This window comes from Trichomycterus rosablanca, chromosome 2, assembly GCF_030014385.1.
Source record: "Trichomycterus rosablanca isolate fTriRos1 chromosome 2, fTriRos1.hap1, whole genome shotgun sequence".
NCBI lineage: Eukaryota > Metazoa > Chordata > Actinopteri > Siluriformes > Trichomycteridae > Trichomycterus > Trichomycterus rosablanca.
In genome coordinates, this window is record NC_085989.1 from 19,082,711 (window position 1) to 19,101,665 (window position 18,955).

Consider the following 18,955-nt stretch of genomic DNA (forward strand, 5'->3'; position numbering starts at 1 on the left):
ACTGTGTAGGGAACATAAATCAATTGTCTAATATACTGTCTAGTGCACTAAGTAGGGAACATAAATTCGTTATCTGATATACTATTTAGTGCACTATGTAGGGAACATAATTAATTATGTAATACACTATCTAGTGCACTATGCAAGGAACACAAATCATCATCTAGTTATACTTTCTAGTGCACTATGTAGTAAACATGAATGCATTATCTAATACACTATCTAGTGCACTATGTAAGGAACACAAATCATCATCTAGTTATATTTTCTAGTGCACTATGTAGTAAACATGAATGCGTTATCTAATACACTATCTAGTGCTCTATGTAGGGAACATAAATCATCATCTAGTTATATTTTCTAGTGCACTATGTAGTGAACATGAATGCGTTATCTAATACACTATCTAGTGCACTATGTAGGGAACATAAATCCGTGATCTGATATACATTTTAGTGCACTGTGTAGGGAACATAAACCAATTGTCTAATTCACTATCTAGTGCACTATGCAGGGAACATAAATTCATATCTAAAATACTACTGTATCTAGTGAAATATGTAGGGGACCTAAATCCGTTAACCAATACGCTACCTAAAGCATTATGTAAAAAACATAAGTATAGTCTACTTATATATACAGTAGTATACAGTATAGTGTACTTATCTAGTACACTATATATGTAGCACACATTAATGTGTTTGTGACGCAAACAGTTAGCTTAGTAGCTCAGTTAACAGCTCCTAAAAGTTCTGTTATCACCCATATCCTTTGGTGTGTGCGAGAGGTTTTTATTTATTTTTTTAACTTTTTATTTATTTATTTTTATTTTTTTGGGGGGGGGGGGGGGGGGGGGGGGGGGGTCATGACAACCCAAGTTGCATGAGTTTTTGCAACTTGGGATGTCTGCTCTACTTTTACCAACCAGCCAACCAAAAAACGAGACGAGACGATGTGGTGGAAGAAATAATGTAACTCTTTTAGAGAAATAGTCAATCTGGCAACCCGGCCGACGAGGGCGTGTCGGCGGTCAGAGTGTAGCGGATTCGTCACTGAGCGGAGAGTTCCTGAGGCAGAGCAGCGCGGTGATCGCGGTGCAGGCGGAGCGGCTCAATCAGAGTTAGAGCGGCATGGCGGAGAAGAACCCTGCCGATCCGAGCGGCTCTGTGGCCCGCAGGTGTTCCGCTCTGTCATCCGCCGATAGGAACCACGCATCCACGAGCAGCTCGGCCAAATGGGTTCGCCTCAACGTCGGCGGCACCTACTTCCTCACCACTCGGCAAACGCTGTGCAGAGACCCCAAATCCTTCCTTTACCGACTGTGCCAGGCCGACCCCGACCTCGACTCCGATAAGGTAACGCTCACTGCTAGCTCTGTTGCTAGTGGCTGGCGGTTGGACGGCTATGCTAGCTAACCTGAATGGCGGTTGATAATGTTTTTGTTCTGAAGTTTAAACGGCGTTTATATATTTGCTAAGCTGAATTTAAAAAGGTGGAAAAAGCGATAAGCAATGTTAGTGGGCTAGCTAACGGGTTAGTAACTTGAGTAAAACGCTAGTCAGTTTTCTCACAACTAAACTACTAAACAACTAGCTAACCGCTTGTTTGCGTTAGCATGAATGGCTAATTAATAAGGAACAACAATGTTTCAGGCCATTGTGAATATAACGCTTTACTTAACCGGTGTTAGCAAGTTAGCTAACATTTCTTGAAGTAAATGACTTAACAATTAAATGGCGGTTCAAATATAATTTATAAAACAATACGTTTTAGCAAAGCTTATTTGTAAGCAAAAAGTTAAATTCGCTGATTGTTTTTAACCACTTTACAACTTATGCTAGCAAAAAAAGTTGAGTTAGGATGACATGACATTTCTACGAGATTCGACATGTAAAGAAATGTTTAGCTAACAAAGCCCACAACTGTACGAACCACAATCATTCTTACACTCTAGTCATACAAATGCATTTAATAACAACATCTAACTTTTATTCAGTTTAATTTCGTCAACCATTTTATCCTGGTCAGGGTCGCGGCGGGTTTTGGTCCACCAGGAGACACTGGGAGCAAGGCAGGATAACCCTGGACAGGGTCCCATTTTTTCTTCAGGCATAGCCGATCATGTCTGTGTAGATGCCTGGTTTGCCAATAGCACCAGTGTTTGGACTATAAACAAAGGATCTTGAGTGGCTCGGTGGGTAGCACTGTCGCTACACAGCAAGAAGGTCCTGGGTTCGATCCCCGGGCAGGGTGGTCCGGGTCCTCTCTGTGCGGAGTTTGCATGTTCTCCTTGTGTCTGCGTAGATTTTCTCCTCTATTGCTGTATTGAAAATGTTTTATTTTTGGGTGGCTTGGTGGCAGAACCAGTTGCCTCACAGCAAGAAGGTCCTGGGTTCGATTCCCAGATGGAGTGGTCCGGGTCCTTTCTGTGTGGAGTGTGCAAGTTCTCCCTGTGTCTGCATGGGTTTCCTCCGGGAGCTCCGGTTTCATCCCACAGTCCAAAAACATGCAAGTGAGGTGAATTGGAGATACAAAATTGTCCATAACTGTGTTTCACATTTAAACTTGAGAACTGATGAATCGTGTGCAACGAGTAACTGCCTGTTCTGTCATGAATGTAACCAAAGTGTGTAAAACATGACCTTGTCCAAATAAATAAATAAATAAAGGATCTACTAGTAGAGATCCATCTTTACCAAATTCAAGATCAGTGATGATTTTAACGCAGGCTGATTGAGTGAGTCCCATTCCGACAGAAGAAAAAGTCCTGACATTGTCAGAACGTCTGAAAACTGTTATAACACTTATTTAAAAGCAACATATAATTTATAACAACATAATAGATCACAGGGTGGCACGGTGGCTCAGTGTGTAGCACTGGTGACTGTGTTTAAAATTAAAGACTTGAACTGATGAATCTTGTGTAACCAAAGTGTGTAAAACATGACGTTAAAATCCTAATAAATAAATAAACAGATCACAGTAATTAAAATCAAGCATTTGTGGGTAATCGTGGCACCACCTTTTATCTATCGACACTACAGTAGGCTGAAATGGCATATCTAACTACCAAGCTGGTCATGCACAGAATAATGTTTTATTCTATAAGCACAGTTTGGAGAATGGGCTGCATCCACTATTACTATTATAACTTCTCCAGACTATTCTACATCTTTTCAAGTTCAAGGTTTTTTTTAAGGGATGTGGTGGGGTGCTTGAGTGGTTGGGGGGTAAAGTTTAATTTGGCGAGTTTAATTTGTTTAATGGTTAAATAAGATGTTAGGTTGCATTTACATGCATTACAGAAACCCACTTTATTCTTTGTCTGGTTTTTATTTTCTCATGTCTCCAAAAGACAGCTGTTACCAGAGCTTAACTCCATTTCATACAAAACTGCTTGTAAATAAACTGTCAGTACTGCCAGTTAATGTTGTGATTGGTTTTGAAACCAGTGGCACAGCCAGCAGAAAGCAGCAGTATGTAGCCAGCCTCACTGTGAACGAAGTGCAAAACGCTTATTGTGTGAAAGCAGCCGAACAACCAACAACAGTCCTGTTAGAAGGAAACAACAGACAAGGCAGAAGTGAACGTCACGATGCAAAGGCTTTTCTGTGTCTGTCTGTTATGTTCTAATAACTGGATACCTCGAAAAGTTTTCTCGCTTATACCATGTGCCAGAGTTTAAATCTGAGGTTTTGTTCACCTGCTTTGTCATGGGTGAATTAAATGAAAGTATTAAACTTTCTTATGAAGGTTTATAATGCCACAACTTGGACAGCTTTTTCCTAGTGGTTGGTATATTCGCTCAACAACTTTCAAGGGCTTTTAATTCTCCATACAGAAAATTTGAAGCTGTAAAGAAGTGCAATAAGTGTTCTTAAATGTAAATTTTATTGTCTGATCTGTAAGGTGAAGACTTGACTGATGAAAATCAAAGAAAGAAATACAATAAACCTACCTTTGCCATAATCACCTCAGAGTTTAAGTGTGATACTGCTTTTCGTCCTACGAAAATGTTTGTCTAACTGAAATGTTTTCAGTTTGTTGATTTCTTACTTCCTCTGTTGTCTCCAAACTTAATTGAACTGATGCATATTTTGTTTACTGGCACAATTGTGGAATGTAAATCTAATGTTATTTGTACTTTTTGTAATGACTACGGTCCGGAATAACAAATATTTTGGCGCCTTGACCAAGCACTAGCAGCTGATTTTGCACAAGCAAGGAGCTGATTTCCAATCTGACCTTGCCTCCATAAGACAAAGCCATTCTGTTCTGTATGTTGAACTCCTGTTTAGGCCTGCAATCCTGCAAAGATTTGAGACCTAGACTGGAAACCACAAATGATCAATTATTAGTTATTTAGGAGAACTCTTTGTTGTGGTAGTGTTCTTCACCTTTGTTGTTTTTTAATAACAGGGGACTTGTTAAATCCAGACTAAATTTTATATGTTGTGTATAAGCTATAAATACTTTTTGTTGGTGCTTTAATATGTATGATTTGGAATTGGGCAACTATGATGTATAGTGAGGTATCACCCTAAAAGGACCCCATGTGAATTGTGCATAAAGTAAAAGCATCTGTGTGTGACCTTTTAATAGGCTTAGAAGAAAAACGTCTGCTCATGTGGTATCTTGCCTGCATAGACATGATGTGACTTGAATTGATTCAAATGTGAACTGCATTGATTTAAACTTTATCAATATCTTGTTTTTAATCCTTTACCTAGGATGAAACGGGTGCTTACTTGATAGACCGAGACCCGACATACTTTGGTCCAGTACTCAATTACCTGAGGCACGGAAAACTGGTGCTCAATCGAGGCCTTGCAGAAGAAGGTATGATTGAAATGCTCTCATGTCTGAACATGTTGTAATGTAGTTGCCTGTTTTTGTTTTTGTTATCTCTTGTGCTCTGTAAGCCATGTAAGGTAATAGGCTCTCTATCTGTCATCAGTGAACTGTACGTTAAAGCTAAATTTTGTTTACAAACATCAAATGTTTTCCCCCCCCAGGTGTTCTGGAAGAGGCCGAGTTCTATAACATCACTTCATTGATAAAATTAGTAAAAGACAAAATTAGAGAGAGAGATTGCAAAACATCTCAGGTGAGTACATTATTGAGACCTAAATGTTTACTTGACGGGGAGATTAGTGTTCCACCCATGCTGTATTTCTCTCACAATGCCAGGGTTCAAATCTAGGTACCTATCTTGCCATGAGAATGACCAATGGGTAAACATGGCGTTAAACAACAAACAAACAATGCCATGGTTCCAATTTAAAGTGGAATCCAATGACCTCCGGGTCTTCCAGGGTTTTCTAAATAAGTGACAATCAGTTTCTCTCTGCCATGTCTGTGCTTCGCTTTTGTCTACGTCATATAAACAGTAAACAGTCGGCACGGTGGCTCAGTGGGTAGCACTGTTACCTCACAGCAAGAAGGTCATGGGTTCGATCCCCAGGTGGGGCAGTCCAGGTCCGGTTCTTCCTGTGTCTGCATGGGTTTCTTCCGAGAGCTCCGGTTTTCTTCTCGCAGTCTAAAGACATGCAAGTGAGGTGAATTGGAGATACAAAATCGTCCATAACTGTGTTTGACTTGTGCTTACCTTGTGTAACAAGTAACTACCGTTTCTGTCATGAATGTAACCGAAGAGTGTAAACATGACGCTAAAATCCTAATAAATAAATAAATTAAAGGGTCTGCAGCTGCACACTGGGTCAGTGCTCAATCTGATTGAACTTTGAGTGCAGCGGCAAGCAGTAAAAACCAAGCAGCAATTTGGTATATGTGTGTAATTCTCAAGGTAAACGGCAACACCCTTTGCCCTAGGAAACAATGACACAGCCAGCACAGAGGATCACTGGAAAATTCTAAAGGTTCCAAAATATGCCCACATTAAATCCACAGCAGCAGTGTGAGTCACTCTGATGAAAATGTACAAGTTGTGAGCTCCACAAAGTTGGAAATTATGACAAAATTGCTATTTGGGAACCTTTTATACCAAAAACAAGACATGGAGAAATAGAGCATGAAACCCAAACACATTAGCTATAGAGGAGTTATGTTTAAAAGAAGGCAAATTATATTTTCAACTTATTAACAACTGTTAAGTACAGTGAAAGCTGTATTCATTTAATGGGTAGTCATCTACATGGTGTCATTGTGTCAAGCGATTGCTTTGTGCTGTCATTTCCAAAACAGACAAGGTGAATTACACTCGTTACATTATTTAAAGTTAATTACCAAGACGTCATAGACTTTTAAAGAATATCGTGTTATTGGGAATGCTTTATTATCGGGTGGCTTGGTGGGTAGCACTGTCGCCTCACAGCAAGAAGGTCCTGGATTCGATTCCCAGGTGGAGAGGTCTGGGTTCTCCCTGTGTCTACATGGTTTCCTCCCACAGTCTAAAGACATGCAAGTGAGGTGAATTGGAGACACAAAATTGTCCATGGCTGTGTTTGACATTAAATAACTTTAACTGATGAATCTTGTGTAACCAGTAATTACCCGTGCTGTCATGAATGTAACCAACATGTGTAAAACGTGACGTTAAAATCCTAATAAATCAATAAATAATGCTTTATTATACAATCGTGAGTCATTCAGGACTACAAGGACTACTAGCATTCCAAAGGGAATTTAATGTGTTGTGGAAACAAAATGTGGCCTTGCTCCTGTGGTATTAATATATCACAGGTTTCTTTCATTTTGTCCATTTTTGTAGGTGCTATTTGAAATACTTTTCTAATTATGGATTGGCAAAAAAGCCTTGTCGGGCACATCTTACTGAACTTTAAATTCCTTGCAGGCTCTTAGACCTAAAGATCTGTTCCAATCCTTGGGCTGATATCTTAACATATTCATTCTAGTCTTTAGAGGTCAGTGATTAGTGCAGCCCGGCCACCAAATTTAGCATCCCATAGGAGCAGCATGGAATGTTAATGCGTCAGGACGGAAGGGACATATTCACTCTTATCTGTCCTCACATGAATCTACGGTGGCGCCCTGCCTTTGGACTCGATGTCGTGCGTTAAAGTGTGTCGTTAGAGTGAGAAATATGGGCATAACTCCTCTTTTATCCCCTGCTAGCTTCCTGTAAAACATGTCTACCGAGTCCTGCAGTGTCAAGAAGAGGAGCTCACTCAGATGGTCTCCACTATGTCTGATGGCTGGAAGTTTGAACAGGTACGTGTCTGGAGTTAAAAATAGAAAGTCATTTAAAAAGGAATTAAAGCCAAGATGCTGATAAGATGCTGTTTAGAAAACTGGGCGTAGACACAACAATGAGCTTAGCATTAGAGATAAGAGAGCAAAATTACAAAATTAAATGCCACTGTTGCATAAAGTATTTATCTTTTAAGTATTACTACTTAATATTTTTTTTTTTTTTGTTTGTTTTTTTTTTTGTCTTTTTATGTTGTTTATGCATGAATGGGTCACCACTAAAGATCATATTCTGGTCTGCATATCTGGTTTGGCATGTTTTTTTTATGCCAGATAACCCATTCTAATGTAACCTACAGTATGTTTTATTGGGGTTTGGGACAAGTGCCGAAAGCGCACTGACAAATGCACCTCCCAGTGGCTAGGCTGTTTGGCCATCCGCCCCCGTCAGACATAGCCAATCATGTCTGTCCAGAGCTGGCATATTTCACTGGCTTGCTAGAATAATACAATTATTTGTCTATACTAATAATAATACAAAAATAAATCATTGCGTGTGTACATTACTTATCAGCAAGACACCCAGGTGGCATAGTGGTCTATTATGCCCACCTACCACTGCTGAGATCTGGGTTTGCACACATACAAATTGGGTGTCTGCACAGTCATGATTGGCTGTATCTTGGGTAGGATGGGGTTCTGCGTTGGATCGGCGCCCTGTCCAGTGTATTCTTGCCTTGTGCCTAGTGTTTCCTGGTGGATCACAACCTGCTGTGACCCTGACCAGTATAACACAGTTGATTGAAACCAGGTTGTGGTACAAATTCTTTCAAAATATTTGGTTACTTAGCATGTGTGACTCTTTATTAAAAATGTATGAACTTGAGAAGAGACTGGCTGAGCCTCTACCAGCATGTCTGTACTCCCTCTGTGAGGAATCATGGAGGAGTACAAATGGTCCTAAAGGGCAGTCCTGATGTACTGCTGCAGAAGTATAGCTCAGGCTTAAGTGGTGCTCATGGGAGGAATTGCATAAGGCTAATTTATGCATTTAGATGCATGTATCATGTATTAATTGATATTGTGATGCCGGGAGCGTTTACAGATATAAGTAACATGCAGAAAAGCTGACACTGACCCCTCCAAATGCTCATAATTGTGGTCCGTGGCTCTGCGGTGCTTTGCGATGATTAAATGATAATAGTGTCGTGGACCTAGCGGTTCTTAACACAAAACAAAACTGTCTATCAGCTGGAAAAGAGATAATGTTACAAACGCCCTGATTAATGTATATTTCAGGTCAGAAATACTAACTCTTATTAGTAAAATCACAACACTGCTCCTGAGTCCTACACACATCTGCTTTATACTGGTCAGAATTGCAGTGGGTCTGGTTTTTATCAATAAAGTAGTGATGTGTTTAAAACTAGCTTAATTAATTGACTAAGATGTAGGCAAAATTTCTGCCATATGAAAAGGGTTATAGAAAGACAGATCATAGACGTTCTGACTCTTAAGAAGCATATTTTATTTGTGGACAGTGGCTCTAACTGGAGTCCTAGAGCCTTGGCCAATGGCTTTTGTAACCCTTTCCAGACACATCTGTATATGAATCTCTGTAAAGTGCGGCATTATGCGCTGATTTTTGAGACATTCTAGTCTGCGTCACACTGCCAGACCGGTTTTATGTAGGTGATAAATTAAACCAGTCTGGCAGTAACCATGCCTGGGTGTGGCTACTGAAATCGAACCCATTTGTCAATTGAATTTGGTTACCTGGTTGATAAGGGCGGCACGGTGGCTAGGTGGGTAGCACTGTCGCCTCACAGCAAGAAGGTCCTGGGTTCGATCCCCAGGTGGGGCGGTCTGGGTCCTTTCTGTGTGGAGTTTGCATGTTCTCCCCGTGTCTGAATCAGAATCACTTTATTTCGCCAGGTATGTTACACATACGAGGAATTTGCTTTGGTGATACACTCAATGATACACACAACAGTCCACATAGTAGTACAAACAATACACATAATAGTACAGACAATTACACATGTATGACATGTAACATAGAACATAGGCACGTTGCGCCTGAAATCCACCACCATCTCTACAGTCTTTTGTGTGTTGATCAGCAGGTGGTTGTCGCTGCACCAGGAGACCAACTGCTCGACTTTCTTTCTGTAGGCAGACTCGTCACCATCGGTTATGAGGCCCACCACAGTGGTGTCATCAGCAAACTTAAGGATCTTTACAGCTGGTTCCTTAGAAACACAGTCATTGGTATAAAGACTGAAGAGAAGGGGTGAAAGCGCACAGCCTTGTGGTACACCAGTACTTAGGTTCCGCTGGTCTGAAGTGTGTTTTCCTAGCCGTACCTGCTGTGTCCTATTTGTCAGAAAGTCCATGATCCACCGGCAGATGGCATCCGGCACTGACAGCTGGGACAGTTTGACCTGCAGCAGCTCTGGCACTATGGTGTTAAAAGCCGAGCTGAAGTCCACAAACAGAACTCGAACGTAGGTTCCAGGACTGTCGAGATGCTGTAGCATGAAGTGCAGGGCCACGTTGACTGCATCATCGACAGATCTATTTGCTCTGTATGCAAAGTGCAGGGGATCCAGTAAAGAATTTGTGATGGTCTTCAGGTAGGCTAGGATCAGGCGTTCGAAGACCTTCATGACTACAGATGTCAGGGCTACAGGTCTGTAATCATTCAGTCCAGAAATGTTCGTTTTTTTGGGGACTGGTATGATGGTCGATGTTTTGAAGCATGAAGGAACAGAGCAAAGTTCTAATGATCTGTTAAAAATGTGAGTGAAGGTGGGTGCCAGTTGATTGCTGCAGTGCTTAAGGGTGGATGGAGAGATTCCGTCTGGCCCAGGAGCTTTTCTCACCTTTTGTTTCTTAAAGAGTCTGTTCACGTCCCGCTCGTTGATGGTTAAAGGAGCCGGGGACAGAGGTGAGAGAGCCAGGGTGGAGGAGGAGGAGGATGAAGAATTAGCTGAGAAAGGCTGAGAATTGTCCTTATTGTATTCGAATCTGCAGTAGAACTCGTTCAGGTCGTTGGTGAGTTGACGGTCATTCAGGAGAAGGGGGGTCTTTTGCACCTAGTAGTTAGTGATCTCTTCGAGACCCCTCCAGACTGAAGTTGGGTCGTTAGCAGCAATCTGGCTTTTCAGCTTTTCTGAATATTCCTTTCTGCGTGGGTTTCCTCCGGGTGCTCAGTCCAAAAACATGCAGGTGAGGTGAATTCGAGACACTACATTCTCCACGACTGTGTTTGATATAACCTTGAGAAGTGATGCACCTTGTGGAATGAGTGGCATGAGTGTAAAATCCTAATAAACAAACAAACAAAACTGGTTTATAAGGGTGAAATTATTTTTTCACAGGCCAGGCAGGGCTGAACAAATGAATAAATGAAATTCATATTTCTATTAAAAGCTTAAAACATTTTGTGTTTACTTGGATTTGTTTTTTAATATTAAAAGTAGCTTGATCATTTAAAACATAGATGTGTGACTTGTTTTAGAAGCCCTTGTTGTAAACTGTTTACCCATGCTTCAGCAAGATAGCATCGGAGATTCTCCAGTCATGATGTGTTCCTAATCATCTCTTTTCTTTCGGGTGTGGTAGTTCTGATGGAAGTGCAAGAGGGAAGTTAGCCAGAGAGAAGGGAAGTGGTTGTTTGCAATGGAAAGGTTGAGCAGGCCTGGCCAAGTTGTTTTGTGCATTAGACTATTCCTCGGGGATCTCCAGTGAGATGTGTCTGCGCTTTCATCTGCTCTTCGCTAGGCTAATTGTACCATCATCTTATACCAGTTCTTATACCAGTTCATGCTTCACGTATTTATTCAGCTCGGAATCAAACTCCTACAGTTTCATACACTTTAATTTGGGGATGATGTAGAAAGAAGAAGAACGCCTTTATTTGTCATACATATACAGATGTACAGTACAAAGAAATGCATTTTCTGCGTAGCCCAACTTGTTTGCAAGCTGGGGTCAGAGTGCAGGGTCAGCCATTGTACGGCACCCCTGGAGCAGACAGGGTTAAGGTCCTTGCTCAAGGGCCCAACAGTGGTGACTTAACTGATTGTGTAAAACTTCTAACTTTGTCTTAATATTAAATGACACTGGCCTATTTGTAGAAAATAAATGTTGTTTCTTACTCTCCCACCAGCTGGTCAGTATTGGCTCTTCATATAACTACGGAAATGAGGACCAGGCGGAGTTTCTCTGCGTCGTCTCCAAGGAGCTGCATAATCAGTCATACGGCACAAACAGTGAGCAGAGTGAAAAAGCCAAGGTGAGCATCACTGCACCCTCACCACCTTACACATCAAGGCTTAAAGAGAGTAGAACATCTACTATCCTTTTGTTTTGACATGGTAAGATCCAAAATCACTACCAGTCTGTCTTTAAAGCAGCCGTCTTCAAAAACAAAAGCTTTTATCCAAAGAGACTTGCAGTACTATAACAGTATACTGTCTAAGCAAATGCGGGTTAAGGGCCTTGCTTAAGGGCCCAACAGTAGCAACCTGGCAGTGGTGGAGCTTAAACCAGTGACCTTTCAATTGCTAGTCCAGTACCTTGACCACAAAGTTACAACTGCCTTAAACATAAAGACCACTCTGAGAGGGGTTCAGGAGGTGCAGCAGGCGCACCACTGCAGTGTGTTCAAACTCTCAAGTTCAGAGCTCAAACCGGGCATCTACACAAACACAATTGGTCATGTTTTATGGAGGCAGAGTCAGAAAGGGTTCCATTCTGCTGCCACTGCAATATGGGATCTCTGGGACTGGTCCAGGCAACTGCGCAGGTTGGGATGGGGTGACATGGAGCCTAGAGTGGCTGTCCGGACGTAAACCGGCTCTGTGTGGGAACCCAACTCCGGCAGGTGATAAACGGCCACAGACTGGACACGTCCTGGAGGGGGCGTGTGGTGATCCGGCTCTCCTTGATAAGATCGGGGGTTGCGAAAGCGGCAGCGGATTCACAGTCAGGAACTGGAAATGAGTAGGTTGGGAGATAAAGAGGGGGGAAAAAAGGAAATGCTTTCCTTATTTGGCTTTTGGTACCTAAGGCTGTTCTTTCATAGTCGTTGATTAAAGTTAAGCCTGACGGATGATTTTTTTTTAATTTTATTTGTGTTTTAGTGTAGTTTTAAGTTTAATCCATGCTGACTAAACTGGGGCATATTGGCAGATTAAACAGCAGTTTCTGTGTGTGTTGATATGCTCTGCTCACTCTGTAGTGTATCTGTGTCCTTGCATGCTGTAACCAAAGGATAATAAGAGGCTTAGTGATGGATATGAACACTGTAAAATGCCTGGAACACGGTGAGGTCCCATCAGCTGTTCAGGCTTTTGTAGAATGCTAAAGCAGTTCTCTGCTCCCTCTTTCCTAGTACGATTGACGCTGACTCTTTGCTTCTTCCCATTAGCTCTAGTCAGGCTAGAATTACTCTCAGCTCGTCCAATCTTCTTTCTGTCATTATCTGACACAAGGCAGAATTAGTGATGGAAAACCTCCTCAAAATTTATGGGCCAGTAGCAGCTTCTGCGTTGCAAAAGACATCTCTCTTTCTGAAAATGTTCCATCCATCCACTCTTGAACTCAGTTTAATGTTCTGGCTCATTTCATCTGCTATTAATGTTTAATATTATTGTCAGTATGCTTTATGCTGTAGGACGAGTCATTTTAGCCTTTAAGCTCTTTGGTAGTTTTTTTTGTAGCTCTCCAAAACTCTATAAAGTCTTAGCAAAACATGCCTGTTCTTAACCCCTGGTTAAATTTTACCTCGTCTTGATTTTGTTGATTTGACTAAGTGTTGCTAAGTTAACACGGGAAACAAACCTAAATATGGGGCGGCTTTGTGGGTAGCACTGTCGCCTCACAGCAAGAAGGCCCTGGGTTCGATTCTCAGGTGGAGCAGTCCGGGTCCTTTCTGTTTGGAGTTTGCATGTTCTCCCCGTGTCTGCAGGGGTTTCCTCCAGGAGCTCCGGTTTCCTCCCATCGTCCAAAGACATGCAGGTGAGGTGATTTGGAGATGCTAAATTGTCCATGACTGTGTTTGACATTAAAGATTTAAGATGGTGAATCTTGTGTAACCAGTAACTACCTGTCCTGTCATGAATGTAACCAAAGTGTAAAACATGATGTGAAAATCCTAATAAAATAAATAAACAAACCTAAATATGACACGATTACACGCACTGTAGTAGCCGGTCGTTTCTTATTCACGGCCACACAGAACTTTACCTCATACTTAAGAGTCGTGCTAATCTCCAAGTTAATCTTCCCACTACTCAAGCAGGCTCCTCAGCCAGTTGCAGAGATAGTATTTCAAAGCAGCAAAGAGGAGAAACCCCGCTCAGCCTTCCCACCCTTAGACACGGCCAGTTGTGTCTATTAGCCAGTACAAACCTGACACTGCTGAGATACAAACTCTGATCTCAGAGCATTCGAGTAACTGGAGTGTTATTGATGTGTTCTCAATGGGTGCTTTTCAGACAGACACCAAAAAGGATACTCATTCGACAAACACACTGCTACCATAGCAACTTGGTCACCACTGGAGTTAGCCGGCTCATAATGCTAGCTAGCCAGTTATGTTTAAAAACTTGCCATATATGCAGTGCGATTTCTCAGTTCGGTCACTAAATGTGTCATGATCTCTGATTCATTGTGTCAAGATTCAAGTTCCTTATTTCAGCTAACTACCTACACTTATTTATACACCAGCACTCTCACCCCCTTTAGAATTTGGAGGCATTATTTAAAGAACCCACACCACACTACCCAGCAGGAGAATCCACTAGCACACCAGTGCTGGGATTCTCGACTTCCCGAGTTTGAAGCTCAGCACTGCTACCGGTCGGCTGGACGCCCACTTGTAGGCATAATTGGCAATGCCTGCAGCAGACAAAATTGGGCATTAAGTCTGCTGGATGGGAAAAGTAACCGAACCGAAAAGTGGGTGGGGGGTCTTTAACACTGTGCAAAGACCCTGGTTAGGACCCAAGGCGCCTGTACAGGAAGAGGAGGAGCCCAGAGATCAGGGTGTGGCTCTCCATGCACGGATTAACCAAAGGTATGGGTGAAAAACGAGAGGTTCTGGACTGCGCATGTGTCGGAGAGAGTGTGGGGTGGGCAAAATCACCCTCCTCAGACATGACCGGAGTCACCAGCAGTGGGAGATGAATTGACTACTCTAAACTGGGAGAAAAGAGAAAATGCATAAATAGAATAGCGAAAAAGAGCAGTAGCAGAAATCACTGCAATTAAGATGCCTCACAGCAAGATGGTCCTGGGTTCGATCCCCAGGTGTGTGGAGTTTGCATGTTCTCCCCATGTCCGCGTGGGTGCTCCGGTTTCCCCCCACAGTGCAAAGACATGCAAGTGAGGTGAATTGGAGACACTAAATTGTCCATGACTGTATTCGATATAAGAAAGAAAGAAAGAAAGATATCCTTTATTTGTCATATATACATATACAGATGTACAGTACAATGAAATTCTTTCTTCGCATATCCCAGCTGGTGTTGGAAGCTGGGGTCAGAGCGCAGGGTCAGCCAACTTACGGCGCCCCTGGAGCAGACAGGGTTAAGGGCCTTGCTCAAGGACCCAACAGTGGCTACATAGCAGAGCCAGGATTTGAACCGCCAATCTTCCGGTTGATAGCCCAAAGCCCTACCCACTAGGCTACCACAGGCCCATTAACCTTGTGTGAACTGAACCTTGTGTTCCTGTCATGAATGTAACCAAAGTGTAACATGATGTTAAAATCCTAATAAACAAGACTTCTGTGTCATTTTTTTTTATACGTGTATGGATGCCTTTGCCCTTGTTTGCATGTTTATTTGTATGTTTCTACATGAATGAAAGTTTAACATTGGACCTTTTTTCTTGCTTTTAACAGATTCTTCAGGAACAAGGCTCTCGAATGTGAAGCAGCAGCGCTTTTACACAGTTCAGTCCTTGCACTGCTAAATAAAACATCAGCACAATTACAAAACGAGAAACGCATTTATCTGCATCGGACATCCTCTTTTTTGATGTGGGCTCCCGACCCTCGTTGGTGCCTGCAAAACAAAACTGGACTGTTTTCTTTGTTTTTATTTCACATTTCTAGAAGGAAGGAAATATTAGTTTTGGCCGTGCAAAGGCAAGAGTATGCATGTCAGTTGTAAACTGAGCTCAAAGGGCCTCATTTCTATCTGCTCCACAGTTTACTCAGGGTCTCATTCTGACGTTCTGAAATGATTATAATCACGATATACAATCCAGTAAACAGTCTAGGAATCATTTCCGAAGAATTGTATAGTGTCAGGCGAGCTGTTTTTTGTCACATGCAGACGTTGCCCAGTTAACTGATGCATGGTGTTGACTAAAGGTGTTTACCAATATATTTTTCCTTTTTAAACAAGCAAGGATTTTGTATTTTAGCATGCATGTTGAACTGCTGGTGATCAAACCGCTGTGATCTGCCTAGTGTTAGAACAGTTCTATCGATTCATTTAAGATTACAGTACCAGTTGTTTTGAGGTGGTGGTTTTTTTTCTGCAGTGAAAGGCGTAAACGCGGATGGCGGTGCTGAACTTTGTCTTCCATTTCTGGGTTTATTCCAAGGGGCTAGGATTAAAAACTTAGTTTTTTTTTACTTTATAGTTTACAAGAGAATTAAATCTAAAGGTTCATGAATTCTGATGTTTTGTGGATGTGGACTCATGACAAGCTTTGCCTTGAGTGTGACTGAAACAGACTCTTTTTGACTCTGTATTGAGAAAGTGACTTTATTAGTAACATGACAGTGACTGTTAATAGGTAGTTCTTGTTTTTTTCCATTGTATCCCATTATTCAATTACATTTTCCTTTCTATACTGCTGTTGACCTCTACTGCTGACCAAGAAAAGCAGTAACTAACACACAACCTCTCCAACCGTTTACGGACTTCTTTATTTTTTTACCCACACAAAGCAGGTTTGGTTTATATGGAGATCTATGTTGCGCACAGTGTCACATGCTACCATCGATTACCCAGCAGAGGTCATAATTGCAGCAGTTATGAGGAATCCCCTTTCACATTCTCAACCATCAGACGAGCCAGTTGTTGTTCGTATAGGTGTGACCTGCCGGTAGTGGAGCTGAGATTCAAAACTGTGAGCTTGAAATGTCAGCTCCGGTACCACCTGATCACCGCTGGTTTTTTTTTAAAGGAGATAGCGGAGAACAGTGCTTTATGTCTGTTACAAAAGCATATTTAGACTAGGGGTGTATTGGTATTACTGGCTACTTTTTTTTCTTTGCCCCTACATGGCAGTAAAACCTATTTTAAGGGAACCTAAACTAAAGAAATCAATATGTTTAACTTTGGTTGTTAGTTTTGTTATTGCAAAGCTGCATTACATATCATAAGGGTTTGGATTACCTAGTACATAGTGATGATATAAAACAACCAATTTGGATTACCCAGTACATAGTGGTGATATAAAACAACCAATTTGGATTACCCAGTACATAGTGGTGATATAAAACAACCAATTTGGATTACCCAGTACATAGTGGTGATATAAAACACAACCAATTTGGATTACCCAGTACATAGTGGTGATATAAAACAACCAATTTGGATTACCCAGTACATAGTGGTGATATAAAACAACCAATTTGGATTACCCAGGACATAGTGGTGATATAAAACAACCAATTTGGATTACCCAGTACATAGTGGTGATATAAAACAACCAATTTGGATTACCCAGTACATAGTGGTGATATAAAACACAACCAATTTGGATTACCCAGTACATAGTGGTGATATAAAACAACCAATTTGGATTACCCAGGACATAGTGGTGATATAAAACAACCAATTTGGATTACCCAGGACATAGTGGTGATATAAAACACAACCAGTGCCAAACACAAGGCAACATAACACAAACATATTTACAAAGCAAAAGACAATTTAACCAGTTAGCTTATAGAACAGGAGTTGGACATTTGCAGCTTATAACACCTGGAATAGGGACCTATAACCATTATAGGTCCCTATATGCATTTTTGCAGCTTGTGAGAGGCTATTGTGAAGACCAGTCAATATTAATATTAACGTTAATATTAATGTTAATATTAACATTCTTATTTATAATGCTGTCTTGTATGATTTTGCATAAACGTTCAGTTTGTGCTATGAATATGTAATACCAGTACACCCCTAATTTATACCAATGCAGTCTGTTAACGCATATGACTACATGCTGTATGGGAAATGAAAGCTGTAGCATAATGCAATCTAGAATTAAAGCAACATTGTTCTAAGATATATAATCTTTTGCTTAGGTTCAGCTCTTTTGTAGTTGTATTATAATATTTGTGTAAAATATCCAATATTGTTAATTGGACAACGCTGCCTTTACTTAATGACCAACAAGACGTCAGAATTTTTTGTGGTCGGTGACACATCATATGTCAGGCTACAAGCATATCTGTTCATCACTGTATATAAATTATAAGCATAATATTCAGACGATCGCAGTGCATGCTATTGAACTCTACTCTGTTTCACACACAAAGGGCTTTTTAATTGTGGAATCTGAGCTATAACTCCTGCAGTGGTCCAGCCGATCTCGCTGTACAGCCTGAACAAGGCTGTGTTTACATGGCTAGTGTTTTCTACCAATTTCTGTCATTTTTCACGTTTACGTACTTTGGCTGTATGGCACCACAATGTAGATTGGCTGGTTCTGATGACCTACATGTTTACATATCCTTAATTCTCAAACTAGCTCCTTTCCAGCCTGGGTCTTAGCCAGCGGCGAGTTGTAGGTTCTTCGAATGAGGAGTTGTTTGCACTCCGAGTCACTGATTCATTGTCTTCAGAAATGCGCCCGTGTTCCCTGAGGCTCAAGATGATTCAAATATCAGGCGTCACAGTGCTGGACTTTTATAACCTTTCACAAAACCCACAGGGAAGCGTAGCCTTCCTAGCATGTGTGCTCCCAAGCACCTCTCTCTCTCTCTTTGCAGGATTGTACTGCAGTCCACAGTCACATTTTAGTTGGTGCCCTGTTTTCTTTTCTTGTGTTGTGTGTGTATAGAGCTAACATTATGAGATATATTTTTTTCATTTATGTGTGCAATCTGCAAAAGGTATTTTAAACACGAGCAGAACTGCTCCATTTTGTCACTGCTGTTCCTGTACTACTATCCGATAAAATGTTTTTGTATTGGTATTTTTTTATGCTTTAAAGTTGTGTATACACATAGTAAAATATTATTATATATGTAACTGCAAGATCACAACTGAGAAATGTATATGATGGTAATGCTAGAACCAGGTCAACCCAAATAAAACTTTGTTAAATTGCCATCTTTTGTTGGATTTGTTTTATTATTTATGTTGAAATGTCCAATATTTGTTATGTACAATAATGTTTTAAGAAGAAAAATGTAGAGAATTGTTTTTTTTTAATCGGAGTGACAAATACAAAAAAGGAAATTAAATAAGCATAGACTTGAGTTTTGTAGCATATTTGATACATCAGGCTTTTTTATTTACTGCTCTCAGCATGTTTTTTTTGAACATACAGAACATAAGTTTTTGACATCGTAAACATTTTAGGTTTTTGACTCGGGTAATTTAAAACTTATTAAAGAATAACTGGGGTCCCAAAAAAACCCAAAACCTTAAAATCTCCACTAAAAAAAGTGTTAAAGCATTGATGGAGTGGAAAAGATACACCGATCAGCCATAACATTAAAACCACCTCCTTGTTTCTACACACT

At 41.0% G+C, this 18,955-nt stretch overlaps 1 protein-coding gene across 1 annotated transcript; it reads left to right on the forward strand.

Moving 5' to 3' along the window:
- Nucleotides 1–1,067: 1,067 nt before the first annotated feature.
- Nucleotides 1,068–18,539, forward strand: kctd5a (potassium channel tetramerization domain containing 5a). Its single transcript, XM_063012387.1, has 6 exons — nt 1,068–1,355; nt 4,731–4,839; nt 5,016–5,107; nt 7,096–7,191; nt 11,345–11,470; nt 15,086–18,539. The coding sequence occupies exons 1-6, from the start codon at nt 1,131–1,133 to the stop codon at nt 15,113–15,115; spliced, it is 678 nt and encodes a 225-aa protein (XP_062868457.1). The 5' UTR covers nt 1,068–1,130; the 3' UTR covers nt 15,116–18,539.
- Nucleotides 18,540–18,955: the final 416 nt, after the last annotated feature.

What these genes read in the sequence shown, in the direction of transcription:
- kctd5a (XM_063012387.1), top strand. Translation starts at nt 1,131, where the DNA reads ATGGCGGAGAAGAACCCTGCCGATCCGAGCGGCTCTGTGGCCCGCAGG. An exon ending in ATGGCTGGAAGTTTGAACAG is followed by an intron (nt 7,192 to 11,344) that starts GTACGTGTCTGG and finishes CTCTCCCACCAG; the next exon opens with CTGGTCAGTATTGGCTCTTC. An exon ending in AGCAGAGTGAAAAAGCCAAG is followed by an intron (nt 11,471 to 15,085) that starts GTGAGCATCACT and finishes TGCTTTTAACAG; the next exon opens with ATTCTTCAGGAACAAGGCTC.